Genomic DNA, 25,782 nt, shown 5'->3' with positions numbered 1-25,782 from the left:
ATGGTGGTAATCCTAAGGAACACATGCAAATGATGCTGGCAACGGCACGCAGCGGATTCTGGGATTTGTAGGCGACTCTGGGGCCACGGTCCAGGCAACAGAGAGGGAGAGAAGCAGGCTCGTGACTACAAACAATCCCAGTATGCATGGCGCCGCCTGGACGCCATTTTTGTAGTTCTAGTATACAATCCCAGAAGTCCTTGCTCCGAAGCCATGTTTGTAGTTCTCGCGCCTCTGAGTCTCTGCCGCGATTCATCTTGGGACTCTTGGGACTTCCGTGACCAGCAAGAGCTCCGAAGTGAGAAACGAAGGGATAAAGGTCTGTCTGTGAGTAGAGGGTTTGTGTTTACAGCCCCGTGGGCCAGGGAGATGGCAGGGAGGCCTCTGTGCCTCCAAGCCAGAAAGTCTGCAGGGCGGATCTGGAAGCGAAGCCCTAAGGGGCGGGACTTCCGCCAGAGACGCGCTGCTACTCGGAACGGTTTTCCCAGGTCAGCAATCTTCTTATCCCAAGCAGTTATGAAATCATAGTCCTGCTCACACGTGGGGTGGTGGCGGGGAGGAAGGGGAGTAGGAGGGATTTGGGGGTTCCCCGCCTCCCTCCCCTCTCCACTCCTCGCCTTCCATCCATCTGCCTGGAGTCCCCGAGCTGCTGGTGCGGGGGCAGAACTGTAGGCAGGGGGATGGCGGGACAAGAAGACGCACAGTCGTCCGCTCCCTCCAGGCCTGCATGCTTCCTGGGGGAGATGGGTGCACCCGGTCCTGGGTGAGGCTGTGCACGACCCTGTATTGGTTGTTCTGGCGCCCTCTTTTGGCCCGCAGGTGCACGAGCAGGGACGACCCTATAAATAATGTTTAGGGGGCTGGGGGTTGAGTAGGTAAGGTGCACTAGGCTTACTTGTTAGGATGCTGGGGACTCAATGCAGAAGGATCTGGCCACCTCTGCTGTTCTAAAGGCATATACATATGGGCAAAGAGAAAAAGTAAGAGATGGAGGAGGAAGAAGAGGGAAGGAAGGAAGGAGAGAGAGACGGAGAGAGAGAGAGGGAGGGAGGGAGGAAGGAAAGAAGGAAGGAAGGAAGGAAGAAAGAAAGAAAGGGAGAAAGGAAGAAAGAAAGAAAGATTTGTGTGGTTGTGCAGAAAAACAGCCAGCTAATTGAAACTTGGGTACTATTTGCTGTTGATTTGCTGAATTTGAACCAACATACACAGGTATTCTGTAGTCATATAAGAAACTGAAGTTTTTTCACATGGTAAATAAATTATTTTCAACCAGAAGGAAGGTGTAGAACATGGCAAACCAACACATTTTATTTTGAGTCCCTATCAGATAGGAATGACTTGATGAACCTTTTCAGAGGAAGCTTCTCATATTCGAAAACAAGAGCTATCACTGGCTTAATGAACTTTCTGTCTTCTACAGCCTCCCAGTACCCAGGAGATTTTTACTTCCATAAATTCTGGATTGACAGGTTTAATTGCTCACCTCCTGCTTTGCTATGTGAAAATCATGACCCATACCCAATTTCTGTAGAGATTAAACCAGAAGAAAATGATGTGGTGACCGTTTCTGAGCCCAGCTATTCCATATGGTATGCAGTTTATGTAGTGGCCCGTGCCCTCCATAGAACTCTGTTGAGCAAAATTGAAATGGGATCTAAAGCATACAGAAACATGGACCGGCTTCTTCCATGCCAGGTAAGCCTCACTGGTAAGCAAGGGTAGCCTCAGGATCTTATATTATTGGTAGTAATTCACTGTTATCAAGCCAATAAAACATTTTCACCTTATAGTTGAAAGTACAAATTAAAATAGAAAAAGGTTCTGACAACGTGTATGTGTATATATCTGTATCTTAAATGATTTGGAGACTGAAAGCACTCATTTGAAGACATTTAATTTGAATGTCTTTCAACAAATGTTTTCCTAGTGTGAGATGAAATTCTGTAAGATATATGTGTAAATATGTAAAAATATGGCAAGTTCAATAACCAAAATTTTTATGATTTCATGGAATATGTCCAGTGCCATAAGATATATATACGAGAGGACTGTATCCAAAGCAACCATTTCACATAAAATAGAATCTATATTTATGGCAAAAAAAAAAAACATAAAAAGATTCTTTTGTGGACAATAAATAGCCTGTCTTAGAGTCAGAAAAAAAAATTCTGCTCAGTTCCCTTTCTTCATCCACTTCTGCTGTCTATTCTGTTTTTTATTCTGGGCGACATTCTGGCACCCTCCTGTGGACCCTCCTTGTTATTTAGCTTCTTTAGGTCTGTGGATTGTAGTACGGTTATCCTGTATTATAGGTCTAATATCTGCTCATAAGTGAGTATATACTCTGTGTTTCTGTCTGTGTCTGTGCTACCTCACTCAGGATGATTTTTTCTAGTTCAATCCATTTGCCTGCAGTTTCCATGAATTATTATTTTTAATAACTGATTAGTATTCCATTGTGTAAATGTACCAGAAGTACTTTATCCATTCTTCTAGATTTGAGGGACACCTAGGTTGTTTCCAGTTTCTAGCTGTTATGAATAAAAAGCTATGAACATAGCAGAACAAATGTTCTTGTTCTATAATGGAACATCTTTTAGATATATTCCCTGGAGTGATATAGGTGGGTCTGGAGGTAGAACTATTCCCAATTTTATGCGAATGCACCAGATTGATTTCCAGAGAAATTGTACAAGTTTGCACTCCCATCAGCAGTGGAGGAATGTTCCCTTTTTACCACATCCTCACCAGCATATTTTGTCACTTGAGTTTTTTATCTTAGCCAATCGAGTGGTGTAAGATGGAATCCTTGAGTCATTTTGATTTCTGTTTGTCTGATGACTAAGGACGTTGATGATTTCCTTTAGTGCTTCTCAGCTATTCGAGATTCCTCTGTGGTGAATTCTCAGTTTAGCTCTGAACCTCATTTTTAAATTGGATTAGTTGATTTGTTGGTGTTTAATTTCTTAAGTTCTTTGTATATTTTTAATTTTTAATGCTCTGTCTGTAGGATTGGTGTTGCTATTTTCCCAATTTGTTGGCTGCCATTTTGTTCTTTTGATCATGTCCTTTGACTTACAGAAGCTTTTCAGTTTCTTGAGATCCCATTTATTAATCGTTGATCTCAGAGCCTGTGCTGATTTGTTCTATTGTCTCCCATGTTAATGAGTTCCAGACTTTTTTCTACCTTGTCTTCTAAATGATTTAGAGTCTCTGGTTTTATGTTGAGGTCTTTGATCCACTTGGACTTGAGTTTCTGCATGGTGATACAAAGGGGTCAATTTGCATTTTTCTACAGGCAGACATCTAGTTAGATCACCACTATTTGTTGAAGATGCTGTCATTTTTCCATTGTATGGCTTTGTCTTTGATGAAAGTAAAGTTTTAGTAGGAGTGTGGGTTTATTTCTGTGTCCTTATTCCAATTGTACAGGATTTGTCTTCTCTCAAGGGTGTTTTTTGGTTCTCTCACCATTATTTCTTACCTTTTTCAGACCCATGAGACTTTGGGTATTTGTGGGCACCTCGTGCAAAAACAGCCAATGTGAAGGTATTTGGGGGAAATCCTAATAAAAAAACCTATTGTTTTCCTGAGCATATCTTAAATGATAATATAGGAACCGTATGCTGAGATTTGGTTGACCTCACTGTTTGTCCTTGTGAAATATTGAAGACTCTGGAAATCAAGGCAGGTCCAACATGGCTCCTGTTATCATGCTTTGCCATACTTGATTCACTTTAGGACACCATCCTGGAGAATTTACTCTTTTCCATCTTCTTTGGAGAGGTGCACCAGCTTGGGTGACCCATCAAAAAGGAATTCACCAATTCCATTTTGATAACTACGTTTCCTCAGTAGGAAACAAATAGCTGCTGGGTTATAACATTCATTTTGGTTTGAGAAGATACTGGGATTGTAAGAAAGGAACTTTGGGACCTAGAAAATCATAGCTACACTGAGAATTTGCTGTGATGAATGAGAGGGGGAAAAAAGCAACAATACCAAGTTACATTGATGCTTTCTGTTGTGTATTTTGGAAGATGTCACATTATTTAAACATTTTGTATGATCGTGGTGAAAGCCAAGCAGTTCCTACTTCCAGGATAATAACAGACATTTTCCTGGCTGGTTCAGTGATGTCAAGCACACATCAGGCAGTGTTCATGTTCTTGGAACAGTTGGAGATGCTTCACTATCATTTGGAGCTAGCTGGAAGGTAGGGGTACTGATGGTATTCTGGGTTTAGGCTGAGCACAGTTTGGGAGAATGTGAAGATTGGCAGGAAGAGCTGAGCTGCATGTCTACTTCTGTGGCTGCTGAGAGTGATGCTACTCTCACAAGCACAAGTCACCCTCACTGACTCACCTGGACAGTCTACCATGCAGAGTGATTATTGGGCTAAAGACTATAATTTTATTTGAATTCCACTATAACACTGGTCAGTGGGCAGCCTCACTGATGGTCTGGTTCATACTGGCCAATTTGGTACATGATGATGGTCATTGTATCAAAGGTTCTTATACTTCATGATAGGTGCATGTGTTCTGGGTGCTAGCTAGTGAGTTTTTGGCAGCGTAGGCTCTTCAGAAATTATGATTTTGTCAGACATGGGAAAAGAATAATGCTGTATTTTTTTGAGTGTGTGAAAGTGGTGCATGTAGGGGAGAGTCCTTTTAGAAAACCTTCCACATGTTCCTCAGAATATGAATTTTCACCAGAGATGAAATTGAGTAATAGGAATAACATCATCATTTGCTATTTAAACTACACTAAATAATATGATAGTCTTTTAAGAGGCCATGACTGAAGACATATGCATCCTCAGATATTCCTCAATAAATGGAGATCAGTGGGAATTTGCTCTCATTTGATACCAATCAGGAGCCAGAACCAAATCCCTGGCCAATTTTTTATCTATATATGGGCCATTAAAATGAAAATGAAACAAAACTTGTTCAAAACTACATCTGGACTTGGAACCCTTGTTATTTGAGAAGGAATGAAGTGGTCCTCAAGTGTGTGTGTGTGTGTGTGTGTGTGTGTGTGTGTTTGTCCATTTACACATCCGGGAATGGCTTGTTTGGTCTTTATCCTTTGTATCAAAGTTGCTGCACCTTGCCCCTTTATGTACCTGGGTGGGTACACCTGATCACCCTATGTGTTATCACCTGTGGGATCATAACTGCCACAGCACTGCAGAAAACTCAGAAACACAAAACCAGCCCAAAGCACAGCCATGTTTTCCTCCAAGAGTGAAGTAGTGTCATGTACACTATTTGCTTTTTTTGTGTGTGACCAGAGGAGAGGAACTGAAATTGTTGTGCATGTATAATACAGGTCAATTACTTGTTTGTATTAAAATTTGGAATAAATTCTCTCAGGCTTTTTTTTTTTTTCTAAATTAAGGGAAAACCTGTGTCTTCCATAGCCTGCAGCAACAACTTTTAGAGGTTGAATACAGGTGCAGGGGCCCAGGTAAACGCCATAGCATCCCCCTCCCCTCCACTCCGTTGAGCTTAATTCTGGCACAGGGTCCCTCCATGCTTAGGGCGGAATAAGGCCATTATCGTTCAGTGGTTCATCCAGCGATGCCACAGGACTAGAGGATGTGGGTACTCAAGACAGTTCTGTCTTTACTAAATTAAAATATATAGTATTAAAATTATCACATATATAAATCTAGCTATTAGGTGCAGGAGCGCTCTGTCTTCATGGACACGTGCGCATCACCAGAGGGAATCAGACATTTGTGCACCACCCTGTTGTCCCTGGGGATCCAACCTGGCACCTGGGAAAGAAATAGGGATTCTGTGTCCCTGTCTGTCCTGGACTCGCTTTCTGGAGCACGCTGGTCTGGAACACACTGAGACCCGCCTGCCCCTGCCTCCCCAGTGCTGGGATCCCAGGTGTATGTCACTGCGCCGCCTTTTGTTGTTGATGTTGTTTTTTAATCTTTAAAAATACGCATCAGGGTGAGCCCATTTCTGCCTTCCCGAGAGAGCAGCGTTGCTTTGACTGGGAGGGCCGCAATTCCAAAAAAGGGGGGCCGAGAACCCAGGATTCCTTTTCCATAGACCAGCTGGACGGCCTCTGAGCAGGAGAATTCAAACTGCACATTCTTCCTCTACACCAGCGACTTCCAGCAGCTGGTGTTTACTTCCATTACCAGTGGGCGGGTTGATGACGTCTCGGAGATGCTCCTAGAAAGGTCTTGATTATTAAATGCTGTGTGCCCTGGTCGGCCGGTAACTTCCCAGTCAGGGGCCTCTGCAGCGGTGGTAAACGGGGCGACTTCCTGTCCAGGTTGCCAATTGTATTTCTGCGCCTGCATCATGTTACAGATTGGCCATAAGCTGAGATGACTGCAAACAATCCCAGAAGTCTTTGCTCTGCAGCCCGCCATGTTTGTAGTTCTCATTGAGGAGACATGCTTGTAGTTCTCACAGAAGCTTGCTGTGGGCACAATGCACTCTGGGATTGTTTGTAGTTCCCTGACTTTGGTGAGCCCTGTATTGATCAACAAAAGGGGTAAATGGCTCCTGTGCTTTGCCGCTTTGTGTTTACAGTTCAGAAACGTGGTCGCCCGGGAGATAGTGGGGAGGCGACCGAGCCAATGTCCTAACTGCTGAGTCATCTTCCCAGCCTTTTGTTTATGTCTCAGGAATGCCTCGGAGTGAATATTCTCATAGTTTAAAAACCATTGACAATGGAAAATGCATCACCTACCCAATTTCTCATCTGCACTCATTCAATTTAAAGCCGAACAGTACACACCATGAGCATTTAAAAATTTGCATGTATCTATGCGGTGTCCTGTGACAATCCATTGTGTCTGCAGTGCTCCTGTTGTGCAAAAGGCCTTCTTTGGGAGTCTGAGGACACCTGCACTCATTGCATAGACCCTTCTGGCCTCAAACTCATAGAGACCTGCTGCCTGAGCTTCCCTCTTTGCTAGCTCTTCAGTCTTTTACAGTTCAGGGGAACATCCACTGACACTTGTGAGGAGACATGGACTAGAGAATGCATTAGCAGGGCTATGGGTCCCTGTGAGTCAGGATGGCAATTTCACCACTCATACTGAGTTCCAGGGCAACAGAATTTCTTAATCTATAGACAGATTTGGGATTCACAGTGTGACTGTCTTAAGCTAGTGGTATACAAATAACACAGAACTCAGGTTCATTCTGGCCTTTTCAGATGCAGTTTGTTTGTATTGAAGGAACTGAGGATGGCAGGGGTGGCTCCATTTTATTTCTCAGACTCTATCTTAAGTTGAATGACCTTGGAATGATTTGGTCACCACCTTTGGGTTCCAAAAAGGGCCACATGGCCCTCCACCCCTGCAGGTTTTGTGGATACCACAAAATGTGTAAATAGATAATTATAACCAGGCCTCTACCCCACATGTTATCATAAATGCCACAGAATGTGTTAGTGGATCCTCCACTCCACCCAGCTGGCTATCATAGAGATTGCTATCTGTAGGTTTGGCCAGGTGGCTTGGAACAATTAACCAAAAGGTTGCTGAACCTCCTACCCAAAACTTATTCTTCTCTGTAGCTCTAAGGCTTGGAATCCCCCGCTTGCCATTTTTTCCTTTAAAAAGTCTGCCTCCCTGAGATTCAGAGCCTCAGTTTCTAACCTGCTATGTTGGGGAAGATTGGCGGCCTGAGATTTAGCTTGAATAAAGATCCTTCTGTGATTTTCAATGGACTGGACTCCTAGTGGTCTTTTGGTATCTCTCAGATCGGGCACAACATACCTACCTTGTCCTCATAGAAAACTGGGTACCCTCTCACCCTTTACAGATAGGGGTGCATCTGTCCCCTCCAAGATCCAAAGATCATAGAAAACTGGGTATTCTGTCACCCTTTACATATAGGGGCACATCTTTGGTCACTCAGATAGGTAACTGTCTAGGAAAGAAATAGTCCGAGATAATCATTCTGGAAAATTTTGGTAAAGTCTGCCTCTGTAGCAAGAGGTAGGTGAGGTCTGCCCCCACAGCTAGTAAAGAGGTCATTAACAAATTCCACTCCCAGCCTTTTGGATTGAATGCAGATAGTTTATCTTCTGCACTGAGAAGAGGCCTTTGCATGTTTAACATTCCTGGTTTCCCTAGTGATCTGTGGGTACAAGGACCTTTGTGGTTCAACATCCTGTTGTTCAAAGTGGAGTTTTCCTGAAAGTAGGATAATTAGCATCAAACAAGGATGAGCTCCCTAATTGCTTTTCCAATACAATATGGTCAGTCCTGAAACCATATATACACAATCAACAGAAAGGGACTCAGCAAGTTTTCTTCAAATATTTGAGCATACTTATTCACCCATACTTAGCATGGAAGAACTCGCCTGGGAAGAATAAGAAGGGATAGAGAGAGGACAAGAAATGAGTAAAGCAATGTAATATATTTTAATTAAAATATATAAAAATACATTTTAAATTAGAACATGGCTAAAGAGATAGTTTAGCAGTTAAAAAACAATGGATATTGGTACAGAAGATAGAGGTTCCATCTCCAGAAACCACATGGTAGCTAGCCATTTGCTCTAATTCCAGACAATGTCATCTCCTGCCATCTTCTGGCTTCTGTTGTTACTGAACATAGACACACGCAGAAAAACACCCATGTATATAAAATAAAAATAAAGCTTAAAATTGTAGTAATCTCTACAGAGATATCACAGCAGTGAGACAGACAGCAGCCAGGGCTAGTTAAAACGAACTCTTTCTACTTCTGTATGAAAGTAGCTGCAGCATTCCTCTGAACCAGCCATCTCATAGGCAAAAACAGGCTCATTGTGAAGTTAGACTAGCTCAGCAAAGCTGCTCCTCTAAGAATAGTGTCCATGGTGCTGATAGGTGACTTCCTTAATATTTTCTGAATCTGTATTCTCTGTCTTTGTATGTGTGAGAAAATGGCCTTGATACTTCTATCTGTGAAATCATACAACATGATTGACAGGTAGCGCTGGCCTCATGCAAATGATTTCTACTGTCCCTTATTTTCATCTAAGACCTTGTGGTACAAGATGAATATTCCAGAGGCATTTCTGTCCACTTTTATAATTTACATATGTTTCTGCATGACTTTGAGCTAAGATGCATTTAAATATATCTCCTTATACACTACCACCATGTTAAGAAAATGATTTAACTTAGCATGCTTTAACACAGGCAAACCTATAATTGAACTTTTCCAGATTCCCTAAGTAAAACATCAAAGCTTCCTTTATTAAAGAAAATCATGCTTTGGAAAAGACTCCCATGCTCTCCTTTCCTGCCACAGGAAAAAAAAAATCTTTCTCAGCTCTTCTGTTTTCACTGTTATGATGGCTATTCTAGGCAGTCAAATTGACTATATGTCTGGAATTAACTAAAACCCAAACTGTTGTGAAGTAGAAAAACTCTTCAATCTAGATCTAGATTTTTGATGTGATAAAACCCACCTTTAATCTCATCCACAGTCTCTGATGGTAACATACATACATATACACACACACTCACAATACATACATATAATATTGGAGATGGCAGCTCTTTTTCTTTGTCTCCTGGCCCTACCTCTGTCTAGCAAGCTCATTTTTTTAAACCTGGCTTTAAAGCTTATTTTTTAAGAATTATGGTATATACTGAAGACCATCTGAGACATCCAGCTACATTGGCTGAACCATTACTGTATTTTTGTTTTGTTTTGTTTTTAAGCAAAATCCAAAACATGATGTCACCAATAAAGATGCTGGAGTCAGATACCTGGGTGAAAACTTACTATCCCAGGGAGGCAGAGAAAGTACCCAGCCTACCTTCCTACTCAGCCAAAGGCTCAGAAAACAAAACAAAACAAAAACTACTTCTCCTTCCATGCTTTTTAAAAATCCTCTCAAACTGAATGTCCCTACATTCTATTTCATGTGAATCTTTCCCAACTGGATGCTTGCTTGGCCTGTTGACCTATGGTTGAGTTTATCTAAGCCTGTTTCAACAGAGAGCTTGTGGATTAAAGGTATATGCTTACACTAAACCACTACAACTAGAGACAGATTTTTCCAGGATACCATCTCAGGGTTCACAGTATAACTAAATAATCCTGTAACATGGGTTCTTCAACTTCCCATTGGTATACAGGCATTGTTGGACCAGTTGGAACACAGCCTGTGAGCCATTGTAAAAAACCCACTTTCTACATATGTACATTCATTCCATTTGTTCTGTTCAGCTAGAGAATCTTTACTAATACAGATGTTTTGTTTTGTTTCCCTTCCCATTTGCCTATGGCTGCTAAAAACCCTGCTCCACAAAGTTTGCCATCTGTTAACTGTTTTTCTCTCAGGGTGTTCACAGGTACCAGGTGAAATGTAGGTGCAGTTATCTGAGCCCAGTATGAAGCCACAAAACACAAATCTTGTTTCTTGAAATTTCTCTGATAGGGAAGGTCCTCCTCCCCTTTCATCTGACCCTAGCCTATCATCAGATCTGGCTGTATTGTCTTCCTCTATGGCCTGCTCCCCATTTAGGAGGAGGTGATCAAAGAGCTAGCCACTGAGTCATGTCAGAGACAGTCCCTGTTCCCATTACTATGGATCCCACATGGATACTGAGCTACCATGGGCTACATCTGTGATGAAGTTCTGGGTTATCTCCATGCACGGTCCTTGGTTGGAGAATCAGTCTCAGAAAAGACAGATGGAGTGGGGCATGGATGGAAATGAGGGAAGGATGATGAGACTGGGAGGGATTGAGTGAGGGGGTTACAGCTGGGATACTAAGTGAATAAACTTTAATTAATATAAAAAATAAATATATTCTTTACATTAAGAAATGAAATATATAAGGAACACACAGTCCCAACCAAAATTCTGCTATCAGCTTTTATACTTTTTGCCAAGCGTGCATTTTGCATTTATTACAAAACACAATTCATATTGTTCTCTGAGAAGACTATATAACTCCTGTGAGAGTCATTTATAAGATCTAATAAATTCCTTTGTAGTACTTGTAAATCACTATAAACTAGACATTCCACCAAAGATGAATATGATTTAGCACAACTTAAGAATACTGCAATCATTTTGTCAGAATTTTTTAATTGTACTGAATATGTTCTCTAGATATGTTAATCATCTCACAAGAATGGGGTTCTTGGAGTATGTGATTCCTACCTTTTATATTTTAGGTTTAAAAGCTTTGGTAGTAATATACATATATACATATATACATATATATACACATATATAAATATATACATAGGTATATATGTGTATATATGTATATTATATATGTACACATGTATATATGTATATATATATATATATATATATATATATATATTATATATGTATATTACCGCCAAAGCTTTTAAACACCATGGCAATTTAATAGAGAAGTCACCTTGATTTGTATTTTGTTCCTTAATTATAAAATGTATGAATAATTAAAAACGTTCTCCTTACCTGTTAATTATTCTAGGACCCCTTCCATTTGTCGGACAGATGGGTATCTCCACTGCAGTTGAGTAATGGGCTATAGAAGCCTGATTCTCCAGGAGGAAGAAGCAGAAGCACCCTACTGAGTGCTGTGGGGGAGCTCAGGCAGGCCCTGAGAGCTTGAGTTGGGGAGCCTAGGGTTTCCTCCCACAGAGGGGAGCAAGTAGTGGCTGAGTGGCCAGGGTGGGAAGGCTAGGCGGTCCCAAGGCTGTTCTGAGGCTGGGTGTGCAGGCAGATGTGTAGACTATAGGAGGACATGCATTAGCGCTGCTGAAATGTGAATCTGCAGATCTGGCGAAGACTCAGTCCTGGACTGGAAGCCGGGGTCAGGGACTACTGGGCTGTGTACCTTCTGCACATTCTAACCCTAAGGGAGACATCCTAACCATAAGGAAGGGGCTCCTGTCACTCAAGTCTCTCTGTCCAATCAGGGCCTCCGGCCGGACCCCCCAGTAATGAGATGGGGCGTGTCTTTCCAGAAAGCTTTTCTGCTGGTTCAGCTCCGAAATCGCGGCATGGTGAGTTCGGGGAGGAGAAGGTGGCTGATCGGTGGGAGCTGGTGTTTGGGGTCTCTTCCAAGACTGGTTGGTCAATGGCGGCCCCTGGGGAGGGACCTTGTGGTCCTCGATACTCGCTGGACCCAGTGGTTGCAACTGAGTCACTCCAGTGCAGGAGCCGCATCTGCGCAGAGCATTTGCAGCAGGGGTTTGTGGGCAGAATCACCCTTGTGGCTGGATGCAAAAGTCGGAGTACATCAGTTTGTCTTCGCTATTCCAGTTTCTCTCATGTCTTCTACAAGTTTTGCTCTTAGCATTTAACCTTTAGGTGTGAGATCCATTCGGAGGTAGTTTTGTGGGGGTTGTAAACGGCATCTCGTGTGTTGAATAGCACTCAAATATTAAGCTGTGATGAGGAAGAGTAGAATTGATGATGTAAAGGATTTCCAGTGTGTGGGAAATAATAGGTGACACTAAACAGAATTTAGCCAAGGGAGGGCTGACTCTAAATCACCCCACAGGTAAATAGTATGCTAACCAGGCCTGTTAGAGATTAGCATACTAGCATATACATGTTGACCGGGCTTGTCCAGAAATTTGGCCCCAACCCTAGCAAAGGAGAGAGACAACTGTGATTTACAACCAGCTACCAGGCAGATCCTCATATCAAAGAACAGGGCACTACCAAGGTGCTCAAGGCGGTCTTATAGGGTCACTACCAACATTACAGCCTGTGGTGACATAAAGGTGTTAAAGTAACTTTTATTCCCCTGATGTAATTGTCCTCCAGGAGCCTACTGCCTTCATCTGCTAACCTAGGCCTGGTGCTGCATACTTTTAGCCTCCAAACAATCCAATCTAGGCCTAGAATGATTTCATCCTCTGAGACTTAGTGCTGAATAAGCTCACCCTTTCTAGTTCTTTCTGAACTCTTGCTGGCCTGTTCAACTCAGCTGTTCTGACTCAGACTCCCCTCCAAGGTGACTGAATCAATCTGGCTTTTCATAGTTTGTGACTGAATTGCTCCACTTGGCCTCATACTGACTTTGGCAATATGTCATAATCTTGTGGATGCTTCTCATTCTCTGGCTCTGTCTTCACCTGTGTCTAGTTTCTCTCTTCAACTTGTGTCTGTAAAAGGCTCCCAGTAAAACTTTTTCTGAATTCTGAAAACTCAACTTGACTGCATTGCCTCTCAACTCACTGACTCAGCTTAACAGCCTGATTAGAAATGGCTAGAACTCAAGCATCTGCATCTCTCTGTTTCCTGAGGGCTAGGTTAAAGGTTTGTACCACCACACCCTGACCTAAGCTTTTCTTTTCCTGAAGCTTGCTCTCTACCTGGCTGATTTTGACCACAAAGATCTGTTTATCTTTTTCTCCTGGGATTAAAGGTGTGTCTGTATTCCAACCAGATCATATAGACCTAGAAAGTCTTTGGGTATGATCTCTTGCCAGAACAGCCATGTTCTGAATTAAAATTCATTTACCTAAAGTTCCATTTTTTCTTTTTGATTAAAGAATAGTTTTTTTTTTTTTTTTTTTTCCCCACAGGGTCAAGTCTATACTGGTTTACAATGCTTTGAAAAGGAAAAACAAAACAAAACTTGTGTTCATGTCTGACCTGAATAATGAAGGCATTCCATGAAGCCTATGAATAAGGGGAATGACATAGTTCTTTCTCAAATCCATTAACATTCTTGGCATAGCCACTAACAGACTGAGGCCTAGGCCTTGAGAGCTTTCACTAAGTTATCCATGTATTGAAAATAAAATACAGTTCCTTCTCAAAAGCCAAGAACATATTTGGGAGTGTAATACTGTCCATTGTAGTTACAGTGAAAGGATTTGCGTGTGGAGCATGGTTTCTGCCTTCTGTTCAGAACAGGAAGAACAGTTAATTATGTACAATTGCTGGGTGAAACAGGGTAGGCAATAGCAAAACCAAAGAATAAAGTTTAAGGCAGTCAGCTGCAGGAGTCACCCTATGAAGAAGGACATGATTCCCACAGGTTTGGTGATTTTTAAATTTCTAGCATGTATTAACTATTGCATATGAGTGAAACCAGATTGGTGAGTGTTCAATTAGATGGAGCTAGTGAATATTGAATTTCCAAGTAGGTCTATCCTATACATTTATTTATAGTCTTCGTAGACAGGGCTATGGCTGCTCAGAAATTTGAGACTCAGCTATTTGCAGTAGCTTTATATGTCAGGTTACCAATCTCAGCAGCTAACACTGCAGGTAGAATCAAGGTCAAACAGTGTCTGATTAATGCCATTAGCTCTACCAGAGCAGGGCCTGCTTTTGTTCAAAGTCAGTATACCTATATATTTTTTCAATTATATTTATCTTTCTAAAAATGCCAATTGTTGGTATTATTTACTAAGTTTTATTTTCTTTATGCATCACTGCTCTAATCTCTTATTTCTTTCTCTTCTCCAACATTTCCCAGTCGTTAAGAATTTCATTTCTGGGACTGGAGAGATGAAGCACTGGTTAAGAGCACTGTTTCCTCTTCAGAATTCAATTCCCAGCACCCATGTAGCAGATCACAACTGTCTGTAATGCCAATTCCAATGGATCTGACACATTCACACTAATGTACAGAAAATAAAATTAAATATTTTTTTTAAAAAAATAGTTTATTTCCTATTTCAAAAGGGATTTCTTATTAGTTTCTGTTTAGAGCAATGTCTCCCAAAATTCAGCCTTTCTTCATGAAATGTATTTATTTAAGACTTTCTTTGAACACCTAATCTTGCCTCTGTGTCCCAATGTCTTGCCACTCATTTCAGGCTGGACCTTAACCTGGTCAGTGAAAAGAGACCAGTGAATGAGGTTCCTCAAACATCCCTGGCTTTCCTAGGGTGGGCAATTACAAACAAAGAGGGATCTGTGTATGAATCGGGCTCACTGACCAACTTTGAAGTTGATGTCATCAAAGCATAGAAAGGGATGGAGAAGAAGGATGTTGAGAACTTTCCTGCTTGGACAGGAAGTGTCAATTATTCAATTTTAGATGATTAGGAAAAGTTCAAACTAGCAATAGTTGGAGTTCACAGACCAAGTCAATCAAGATTCTGGAAGAGGAACTAAACTCATTTCTAGAAACCAAATTTCCGTAGTTACATTGGTTCAACAAACACAGTTCTGGACAAACTGGTGTGGCCAAGCCTAACAGGCCATTTTGGTTACCTGGTCTTTTTCATCTATCATTTACTACCCTGGACGCTTGGTCTGTCTTTACCCTGTCCCCTCCTCCCTTTCCTCATAAGGCTCACAGTCATGTACCCTCTAGACTCTCCCTGATGTCCCTGCCTCTGGCTATTCTGTCCCTTTTATGTATAATAAACTTTCTACCCTCTCATACCGAGAATCATCTATGTCCTTTCCTTTTTTTTTTTTTTTTCATACATTTCCCTGTTACCACTCCTCACTTTCAAATTCATGGTCACTTTTTGCTTTAATTGTTGTTACTCTTTTACTTTGGTTTGGCTTCAGGACTTCTCAGCTATGAGGTAGAGATTACTGCACTGAACATGATTGTGTGTTGGAATGTGCACACAAAGGACCCTGTGACTTGGATGAGGAACTGTCTCCTTGTGTCTTGGAGACTAGAACGTTGTACTAAAATACAGATTTCTTAGAGTAGGGCTCTGTGTGTGCCTAAGGTGTGGGCCCAGCTGGGAAGGTCTCAGCTGCCTGAGTCATTTGATCTGATCCCCCAGTAGAGTAGCTGCTAGTGTCCTTAAGCACAGCTGGGTGGTCAAAGGAAATGAGGGAATGAGGGACCCTGGGCAGACCTGCCAATCAGCAGCACCAGTGTGAGGTAGCTCATAGTTTCTTTCCAGGATTTTTCTCTGATGCATCTGAAGAGAACTGTGAGGGGTACCACAAAGCATGCAATGCTGAGTATGTGAATCACTCTCCCCAAACCAGGAGGAAGAGGTCTGCTAAGATCTCAGAGTCTGATATGTTGGTGCTGAGACCGAGGGTCAACTGTCGTTCTGTTGATCTATGTGGTGGCTTGGGGAGCAGTCCTTGGTTGCTGATTCTCCCTTGAGTGTGGATTCCTTAGGGGTGGTTGGTGGTGGGCTGGTAGAATTCCTCTGTAGCCCTGGCAGTTTAAAGCTGTGATGCTTAAAATATCACTGTCCAGTGTCCACATGCACATTGCTTTTGGTGTGTGGTGGGAAGACAGATTGGAAAACTGATGGTCTGCTCTCTAGAAGTTCTGAACCTTGCATTCCACATTCAGGTTTGTGTGGCAATTTTTATAAATAGTTTTGAAGCTGGTAGAAAGAGGGCGATGTACATTCTTCAGCCATTTTTGTTTAGAAACTTTAATTGCGCAACTTTCAACCACAGTGATGTGATTCAGGAAAATTTAATTTCAGGACACAAAAGGGGTTTCTGAGATGCAGAGGTTTTTAAGGTGTGCATGGGGTTGGGTAAGTAGATAAGGCAGTTTCCACATCTTGTGGCACAATCCATGTGGAAGTAAGCAAACAGGAAAACACGCAACACATTGGTTAGTGTGTGGCTTTCAGTAGTAGGGCTGGATTTGCCTGAAACCACAAGAAAGCATTAGGGGCTGTAGAATCATAGCTCACTTTTTGATCAATTTATTTCCACAGAGCGCTCCAGAGCATAGAGCATGTGGTCTCTCCTTTTGGAACTTGATATACAGTAGCTGGTGGGTCAGAATTATACTTTAGAGGTCAGTTTGAGTTGCTTTTGTACGAATTTTGAAGTCTGTTTATTTAATTTCTATATACATATAACTATAGGTAACCTTGGTCAAGTACACATTTTTCCTGGCAGAGTTTACTTGGGTCTTTTGAGGAAAATTTGAATATCTTTTTAGGCTTACGATTTTGGCTTTTTCTCTTCATCTCCCAATTTGTCACAACTGTTTTACACATTCTTGATAGTTGTAGCTCTGAGATACATTCTGAGGTCACAGCTGCCCATGTGTGTACTCTTATTTCATAATCCTATTTGGAATTCTGTGTTGTTTTTCATTGCACATAGCTTTGGAATCAGCTTTCCTCTTAGAAATTCATAGAAATTTTCTTTGGATTCTGTTGAATTCATGTTGAAATAGAAAATAGCCATCATCTTAGTTTTTTTTAAATACATCATTCCATTGGTGTTGTTTAGTATAAAAAGGTAAATGATATCCTACATGACCATTTCTTTAGCAAACTGTGGTTAGTATATAAAATTGAAAGTGATATGAAATAATTTACACAGCCATAGAAAGAAGACTTCAGAATAGAGTTTACGGACACAAAATACATTATTATGGTCGTGAAAGCTATCCCACCAAGTATAATTTGAGAAGACAAAAAGTGAAAATAAAAAATGGTCCAGAATTGAACAATAAATTTGAATGTGATATGGGATCGTGTATTAGCATACAAAATAATCTCTTGATAGAAGAATTTGGGATTTCCCACAAATACAAACTAAAATTAGGTAACATTAAGTTGTGTTGTTATAGTTCATGTAAAACTGCAAATATTTAGTGTTTGTAATTTGATGCATTTGCAGATAATACCTACACCCACATCCTCTCATTACCAAAAACAACAAAATAAACCATGTTTTCACACATTCTCATTGTATCCATGTTTATGTGTGCCTACATTGCATGGCGCTCTCATAAAATGACAGAATTGCTATGGATCCCAACAGTCTTCTCAGTAATTTTTCATGTACTTTTATTAGTTTTAAGGAATTATCTGAATTCTCATGCTTACTGCATTTATATTTGTGGTGGCACAACTTTTAAAATAAACTAATTCCTTATTTTTTGAAGTCACGCTTGATGCCTCAGAAGGACAGTATGATAAATGAATGAAAACCATATCAATGGTTAAAGGATTACACACTTATAAAAGACTTTCACAGTCAGTGCTCTATTATTGGTCATGAAACAGTGTATAATTACAGCGTAAGCAGTGTCAAATCAACAAACCTCTCTCTCTCTCTCTCTGATTTCACTCTTGCTGCATTCCTTTTTGTCCATTGGGTAGGAGACTTTCAGTTATCTTGTCTGCCTTATGGTTCACAATAGAAAATGAAAGGCAGAAACAACACAACCTATCTGAATTTTTTAAACATATTTTTAGTTGGTATGTGGAGAAGGAAAATCAAGTATCAGGCTTTTTAGAGAAAAAGTTGTTATAGGAATAAAAAGCAAATGTGCTTTTATTGCATACTATAAAAATGCAGCAGGTGGTTTATTTTGATGGTATGAGAGCTTTCTGCCAATGAGTCATGCTGCATGAAGTGAAAATGAGTTTTAAGAAAAAGACAGACTTGTTTTGTTTGGATTCAAATAATGACAATAAATTACAGTTGAGTAAAAATGTAATAGTCTTAGACAAGTGACACTTTTCATAGTTTTGTTCTGATCAGCTACCCTGCCTTAGATGGTAACACTTTTATTTTTATTGGGAAAACATGTTCAGTTAGTATTTTAAAATATCAGTTTGTATATACTTAATGTATTATATAGTTAATGTATAGTGTATAACATTATGTATTTATTTCTATTATTGTGAATATTATACAAACTTTGTTTTTTTGTTTTTTTTAAAGATTTTATTGATTTAATTAATGTTCTGTCTGCATGTGTGCCTGCATGCCAGAAGAGGGCAACAGATCTCAGTATAGATATTTGTGATAAATGTGGTTGCTGAGAATTGAACTCAGGACCTCTGAAGGAACAGAGTGTTCTTATCTGCCGAGTTATCTCTCCATCTTCAATCTTTGGTTTTTATTATAGAGATGAAAGAGTACTCTTTTGGAATTAAGTGAGCAGAGACCCTTGTAATTCCACATAACAACAGAAAATTACCTTTTTTTTACCTTCATGATATATATTTCACATTGTTGAGAGCAAAATTTCTGATTTCACAGATCTAGATTGGACTAAAGAATAAGCTTGTTAAATTCCTGAGTGATGCTTTCCCTCTATGCACACAGAACAATAACTGTATGTCATGGTTGTGTTTTCCTCGTCTTCACTATTTCACTTCTCTTTGATTACTTCTCTTCTTTGCATTTTTAGGTAGGAAAAGTGATTTAATGCTTTTTAATTGAAAAGGATTATTCCTTCATATAATATATTCTGACCACTGTTTTCCCTCCCTCTACTTCTCCCACTTCCGGCATACCTCCCTTCTTCCCCAGATCCACTCCCTCACCTCTGCATCCTTTTCAGAAAAGAACAGGCTTCCAAGATAGGACTGCCAAACAAGACCAAACAAGATACAAAAAAGACAAGACAAACAGACCTCACACTGAGGGTGGAAATGGAACCTAATAGGGGAAAAAGAATCTCAAGTGCAGGTGAGACAGTCAAAGCTACACTTGTTCCTAATGTTAGGAGTCCCACAGAAGTACTGAGCTAAAAGCCATGACATCTCAGCAGAGGACCTGGTGCTGACACATGCATACAAATGCTTGCCACCACTCAAGCAAGTTTTGTGCCACCGTGCCCCCTTTACATCTTGCAAGCAGTACAGATTTTAGGTGGAAGGGTTTTTATCCTGGGTTCATGTCTAGGTTTCTCTTTCTGTAGCCTGTACAATACTGTGTCACCCCAAAGAGAATAAAACATAAGGCAGAAGTCTTTCAGCCTGCATTTGGTCCACCTCTCAACCTTCAAAGCACTGTGTGTAAGCTCTCCTCCCCAGTTGGCCCTGTTATTTTTCAGAGAGCAAGGCTCTGCCTAACATGAGCCTGGGCTTTTAGGCATCTCCATACGGACCTTCTGGGACAACAACCCAGTTGCCTGAGAAAATACAATGTTGGGTATATTTGTTTGCCCTCCTACCAGTAGGGGAGGAGTGATCCCCTTCTCCAACACCCTTGTCAGTATGAGTGAGCTGTCTCTTGTCCTGTTAAACCTCACCATTCTGATGTATAAAATTAAAGCTCAAAGTAGTTTCATTTGCATTTCCTTAAATGCTAAGGATGCTGAACCTGAACAGTGTTTCTCAGCCATCTGAGATTCTCCTGTTGAGATCTGCAATCTGTTTTTTTTAATTTAATTTATTTTATTTTTTAATATCATTTACAGTTTATCAACTTTTTATCTCAACTGTAGCCTGCTCCCTCATTCACTTCCAATCCCACCCTCCCTCATCTCCTCCATGCACCTTTCCAAGTCCACCTTCCATCTGACCTTAGCTTATCAGGTATCTTAAGGACTGGTTGCAATGTCCACCTTTGAGGTCCAGCAAGGCTGCTCCTCCCTTAGGGGGTGTGTTCAAAGAGCCAGCCATTGAGTTCATGTCAGAAATAGTCCCTGTACTCTTTACTAGAGAACACACTTGGATGCTAAGCTACCATGGGCTCCATCTGAGCAGGGGTTCTAGGTTATATCCATACATGGTCCTTGATTGGAGATACAGTCTCATAAAAGACCCTGTGCCCAGATGTATTTGTTTCTTGTGATCAAATCTCCAGGTGATACTCATACTCTCTCTTTTTTCATATGATTCCTTGTCCTCAGAGGACCAGACCCACAGTACAAGTGATGCTCAGCACAGAACTCACTGCCTTGGAAGATGTTTTTCTAAAAAAATAAAATACAATTTCTTAAGCATAAGAATAAAAGCTCTGATCTAAGGTCTGTGAGGATGGCAACAATGTCTGATTTAATGACTGTGCATGCAGATACACACAGATAATAATAATCAGAGGTCCCCTCATCCACCCCCTCAGAAATCTCATAAAAAGTTAATTATATAAGAAACCCTCCCTTAAACAAATACTTAAAAGCCTAAGGTCTTGCCAGCCATGCTTGGACAAGCCTTTAATCTAGGCACATGAAAGGCAGACACAGGCTTTTCTCTGTGGGTTCAATGTTGGCCTGGTTGACAAAGAGAGTCCAACACAGACAGGCCTACACAATGAAACTCGGTCTTAAAAAAATAAAACAGAAAATCTGAGATGGATTTGGTGGCACAGGCCTTGAATCCCAGTCCTCTGGCAGGAAGAAGCTGGCCAGTCTCTGGGAGTTCAAGGTCAGCCTAGTCTACAGATCTAGTCCAAGACAGCGAATGCTAAAATAGAATCCCTGTCTCAAAATATCAAATCATAATATATATATCTGTGTGTGTATGTGTGTGTATGTGTAATATATATATATATATATATTAACTGTATACATACACAGAGAAATTTATTCTGTCAGTTCTTTTTATGTGTAGAGCCTTCACTAGTACAGCTTTCTGTTTTCTTCATCTTCCCATTGAAGAAGAATTTTTACCTGATACTAGTACTCCAATGTGTCATGTTTTTCCTGCTGTTTTTTCTCCTGTGTTGTCTCTTATCTTCCAGGAAAAAAGTGGCTGCAGTTTACCTAACCCCAGCATGAATTCACAGAACAAAAATCTCCTTGCATTTTCTAAAATCTCTCTCTAATTCTTAATACTCTTAGCACCCTTCCACCTGTGGGACAGACTGTTCATTCTGCTACAGGTTGAATAACAGTTGTGCAATATCCACCTTGATTCCAGCAGAAAGAGGGATATTGCATCCTGAATGCTGGAAGACATAGGGTAAGCTAGGGGAGGACAGGCACAAATGATGATGAAATGCAAATCTCTGTAGATCTGAAGATTTGGTACTGAAAGGAAAGCCTGAGCCATAGATCACTAAGCCTTGTCCCTTCAGTACAGTCTAAACCTAAGGGAGGTGCTCATGTCACTCAAGATTCACTGGCCAATCAGGATCTTCCATCGCTCCATTTGAGGAAAAGGCCGGTTCTTCCTGACGCCATGGTGCATGTTTTCTCTATAGCTGAGCTGGATTGAATGGCTGGTGTGCTCTGGTATGAGCGCAGCTGCTGTGTGCTGTGAGGGGATTTCAGACAATTTCCAAAGATGCAACGTGGTGAGTTTGTCATCAGTGACCCCATCCTGGTGGAGCAGGAGGCTGAATGACAGGAGCTGCTGGGTAGGGTCTTTCATTAGGCTGGGTGGGAACCAGCAGCCAGAATCAGCCATGGGAGATGTTCCTTTTTCTAGCCCTGAACAGAGCAGAGCATCTGAATATCTTGACTATATTGGTTGGGAGCAGAGAAAACTCATTTCCGGAACAGAAGTTTAAAATGAAATCTTTATTTTCTGAGCTCAGGGAGGCAACCAGTTCAGGATCTGCACGGTGACCCAGATTAAGCTTTATTGTATATTTAAAGAGTTAAATCCACAAGGGGAGGGCCCCTTGGTGAGTCCTGGGGTCATCCAATTAAATTTTAACATTGTGGGTTAGGCAAGGGAGTTTCTGTTGGAGGCTGTGTTGATCCACGTCACTGGGCTCAAGGTCTTTAACTGTTTTCCAAGACATTTGGTCTGGATTCCAAGGCCCTTCATTTATATCCCTTGACATGTGTTCTGGAGCTCAAGGTGATAAAGAAACAAAGACATGAGTGCTCTGTCCGTAATAAGGCAGGGCTTTGTAAGTGATATATTTTTGCAATTTAGGCACATTGGTTAAGGGAACAGCAAGTTTCACCACTTAACTGACAATTAGGAAAATGTTTCAAGGGGTTGAGTGGGAGATGGCGTTGCAAGCTTGGGAATGTGTAGTTAGTTTAATCTTGCTAGTAAAATGGAAGAGCTGCTTAGAGAGGGCTGGGGCTCTGGAGGCTGCCTCCTTACACAATATGGGGTTGCATGTTCACAAAGTATTTGCAGCAGGGGCTTGATCATAGAAATGTCCTTGGTAGTGTGAAAACTCAGAGAGGCCTAGATTCTAGTATCTATTACAAGTTCTGACCTTGGCATTTAACATTCAGGTATAAGATTCCTTTGTAGTTAATTTTGTGGAGGTTGTAAATAACATGTGTTGAGTAGCACTTCATTATAAAGCTGTGATGTAAATGAGTAGAATTGTTGATGTAAGTGATTTGCCAATATTTAGGTGACAGAAAATCACACCACATAGAGTTTAGCAAAGGGCTAAGTAGATAAGTAATATGACAAGCAGGCCTGTTAGAGATTAGGATGCTAGAAAACACATATTTGCTCAAGTAAATATTCAACAAATTTGTCTCCAACCATAACCAAGAATTCAGCCCTGATTCATACCAACCATTGGCCCATCTCCATGTCAAAGCATCTAACAACTTGTTTAATTGCCATTACATACTCACAGCCAACATTAAATGCTACACCCTCTCCAGTGTTGTCTGTGTAGCATATCAATAGATTGTGCTACTAGGTGGGAGATAACTTTTCTTCGGAAATATTCTTCCCGGAGGTCCCTAGCAAGAACCCTAACATGGCCATCTAAGCCAAAAAGACATATTCTGAAAGTCCCACGCTTATGCAGTTGCAAGATTGTATCGATGAGCCTTTTTGCTGTTTCTCTATGATTCCTGGAACAGCACAATTATTTATTCAAGAAAACATTACTAATAGATTACTAAAAGCTTTAGCAAATAAGAGTAGAAGGAAAATAAAATTTTAGGAGAGGTAATAAATCAGATTCAGCATCAGGAATTGCTTTTGGAAAAACCAAACATAGGTAGTAAAACGACAAGAGTTTTAGGGCTTTCTAAAGAAAATGTTTAATCAGGATGTGTTAGGATAAATGCTCTGGATATTCCCACTGCGGTAAAACTACTATAACATCATTACCAAACACAGGTGTTTATGATGAGGCAAAAAGAAGATAGGCAAACATAGGAGGTCAGAGAGTTTTATATTGTACTATGAGTTTTGCGGATAGGCTAGCTCCAGCATCTTGTCTCTAAGGAAAGATTTTAAATCTTTAGCAAGACAAACAGGAGGAATTCCCCTCCGTGCTTAACTCTAGGGGGGTTGTAAATCTTTAGCCAACTTGGTTCAGAGAGCAATGACAGCCCCTGGCCTTCCACTCACTATTTAGTAGCAGTAAACTGCGTAAACACCACTAGTTTAAGGTTTTGTATTTGCTTTGATTAAAAGCTTTTAGGCCAAGATTTTTTGTAGACACTGCTTCTACCAGGTTATTCTTTCAGTTAAAATGTAAACTTTATATTGTTGGTAAAAAGTCTGAATGCTCTGGGAAATATGTCAACTTCAGGTGCTTCTTTATGTAATCACTATATAAGTGTTGGCTTGACTTTAGTAAAGTGAAGTGGATCCAAACCAACACTACGTGGTGTGGTCTCTGTCATTTCGCCTACCTATGTCTAACCTGATATCTGAACGCCTAATTCTCCCATGGGTGAGGGACTCCCGACTGGGTCAGCCTGGGGCAATTAAAGACTGGTGTACCATAAAGTTGCAGTTTTTTTTTTTTCTTGAAAACCAAAAGCATAGCTCTGTCATATGTGGAAGACATCTAGTGAAAACCAATTGAACAGGGAAAGCCCTATTGTGTTGAGGGATGCCCTTATCAAATAAAGCTTTCCCCAAGAGCCTCATGTATGTAGAATCATTTAACTTCTTCTCAAAGTCCTCAAATATGCTTGGCAGTGCCAGTACAACCTGTGGCCTAGGCTTTGGGAGATTGCCCCCAGATTCTGAGGTATTTAAAATAAAGCAGTGGTTTTTTTGTTGTTGTTTTTGTTTTTCTAAAACCAGCAATAGGGTGATCTTCAGGGTCAGGGCATTTAAGGAGGGCTTGCCTCTGATTCTGAGAACCCAGCTCTGTGCAACACATGGAGATACCCTCATCAGTTCCAAAGTCACTGTGGTCTTGGTAAATCATGTTCTTGAGATCCTGTGTTCCCCTTGTGCAGTGTTGTTTTATTAGACTCCTCATGGTTTTATGCCATTGTATGAGTGTTTCTGATCAACTCAGATATTTCCCATCTCCTTCCATTTTTCCCCAGGTAGTATGCAATATGCTATACTTCTTAAGAAGCTTACTTAGGATAAGACATAGCTTATGCCAAACTTTCCCATCCTAGCTTTTACATTTTCTGCCTTCTACTTTTCTGAAAATTTGAAACCTCTGAGACCTCTCACTTATACCATGTCACTGAGTAATGACCTGCTGTATTAGGAGAGTGGAGTACATAAATCATTCTAAGAATATGTTTGTTGTGTAAATCGCTCAAGTGGCTCAGTGGCTACACTTGAACTCTGTAATCTATATTGAAATTGTTTCATATATAACCTGGAACATAGTAGAGACTTAAAGAGGACTGCATGTATGGAGTACAAAATCAGTTTTAGGCTATCTTCTCTTATAGCATTAACTAGAACTAGATATATGGTACTATTAAAGAAAATTTTTTTAATTAACCATTTAATTGTGTGTGGCATACGTTCTTCCTGGTGGTGGATATTCTAGAATAGCTGCATCTTCATTCTTAGAAAAATATTTGAGACAAGTGTTGTTGGCTCAATTTACATTGATCACAATCTATTGTTCTCCATATGCATGGCTTTGCTTTCCTCTTGGTTAAAATTCCTAAATTCTCAAGTTAAAGGCTATAAACAACAGAGTTTTAAAAATTACTCATTTGAGAGATATAGTGATTTTTCTATTGTGTGTGCAGTAGGAAGACAGCTTGAAAAAAAATGAAGGTCAGGTTTCTGGAAGTTTTAAACCTTGTTTCCTTATTCAGTTGTTTTGTGATAAATGTTACAAGTTTACAAATAGGGTACAAAATGGTGTCAAGGAAGAAATGTGGATCAGACTTCAGCAATATTTAATTATCATCCTTTTACCTTTCCACTAACAGGAACCACAGTGATGTGACTTAAGGAACTCAATTCCATGGTTAAAAGGAGTTTCTGAGTTGCAGAGATGTCTCAAGTATACATGGTGTTAGATG

General features: G+C 40.6%; 1 protein-coding gene across 1 annotated transcript in view; it reads left to right on the top strand.

The window, feature by feature from the left end:
• The first annotated feature begins 211 nt into the window (after nucleotides 1-211).
• Nucleotides 212-25,782, top strand: part of LOC132650985 (zinc finger protein 556-like) — a 37,866-nt gene continuing 12,295 nt past the window's right edge. Inside the window, exons 1-2 of the mRNA XM_060376312.1 lie at nucleotides 212-319; nucleotides 1,421-1,695. Coding sequence (XP_060232295.1) covers nucleotides 214-319; nucleotides 1,421-1,695 — 381 coding nt within the window. The 5' untranslated portion in view covers nucleotides 212-213. The remainder of the gene's footprint in view (nucleotides 320-1,420; nucleotides 1,696-25,782) is intronic.

Source organism: Meriones unguiculatus (genome assembly GCF_030254825.1).
Source record: "Meriones unguiculatus strain TT.TT164.6M chromosome 13 unlocalized genomic scaffold, Bangor_MerUng_6.1 Chr13_unordered_Scaffold_37, whole genome shotgun sequence".
Taxonomy (NCBI): Eukaryota; Metazoa; Chordata; class Mammalia; order Rodentia; family Muridae; genus Meriones; species Meriones unguiculatus.
This window is presented reverse-complemented; position numbering and strand designations above follow the sequence as displayed.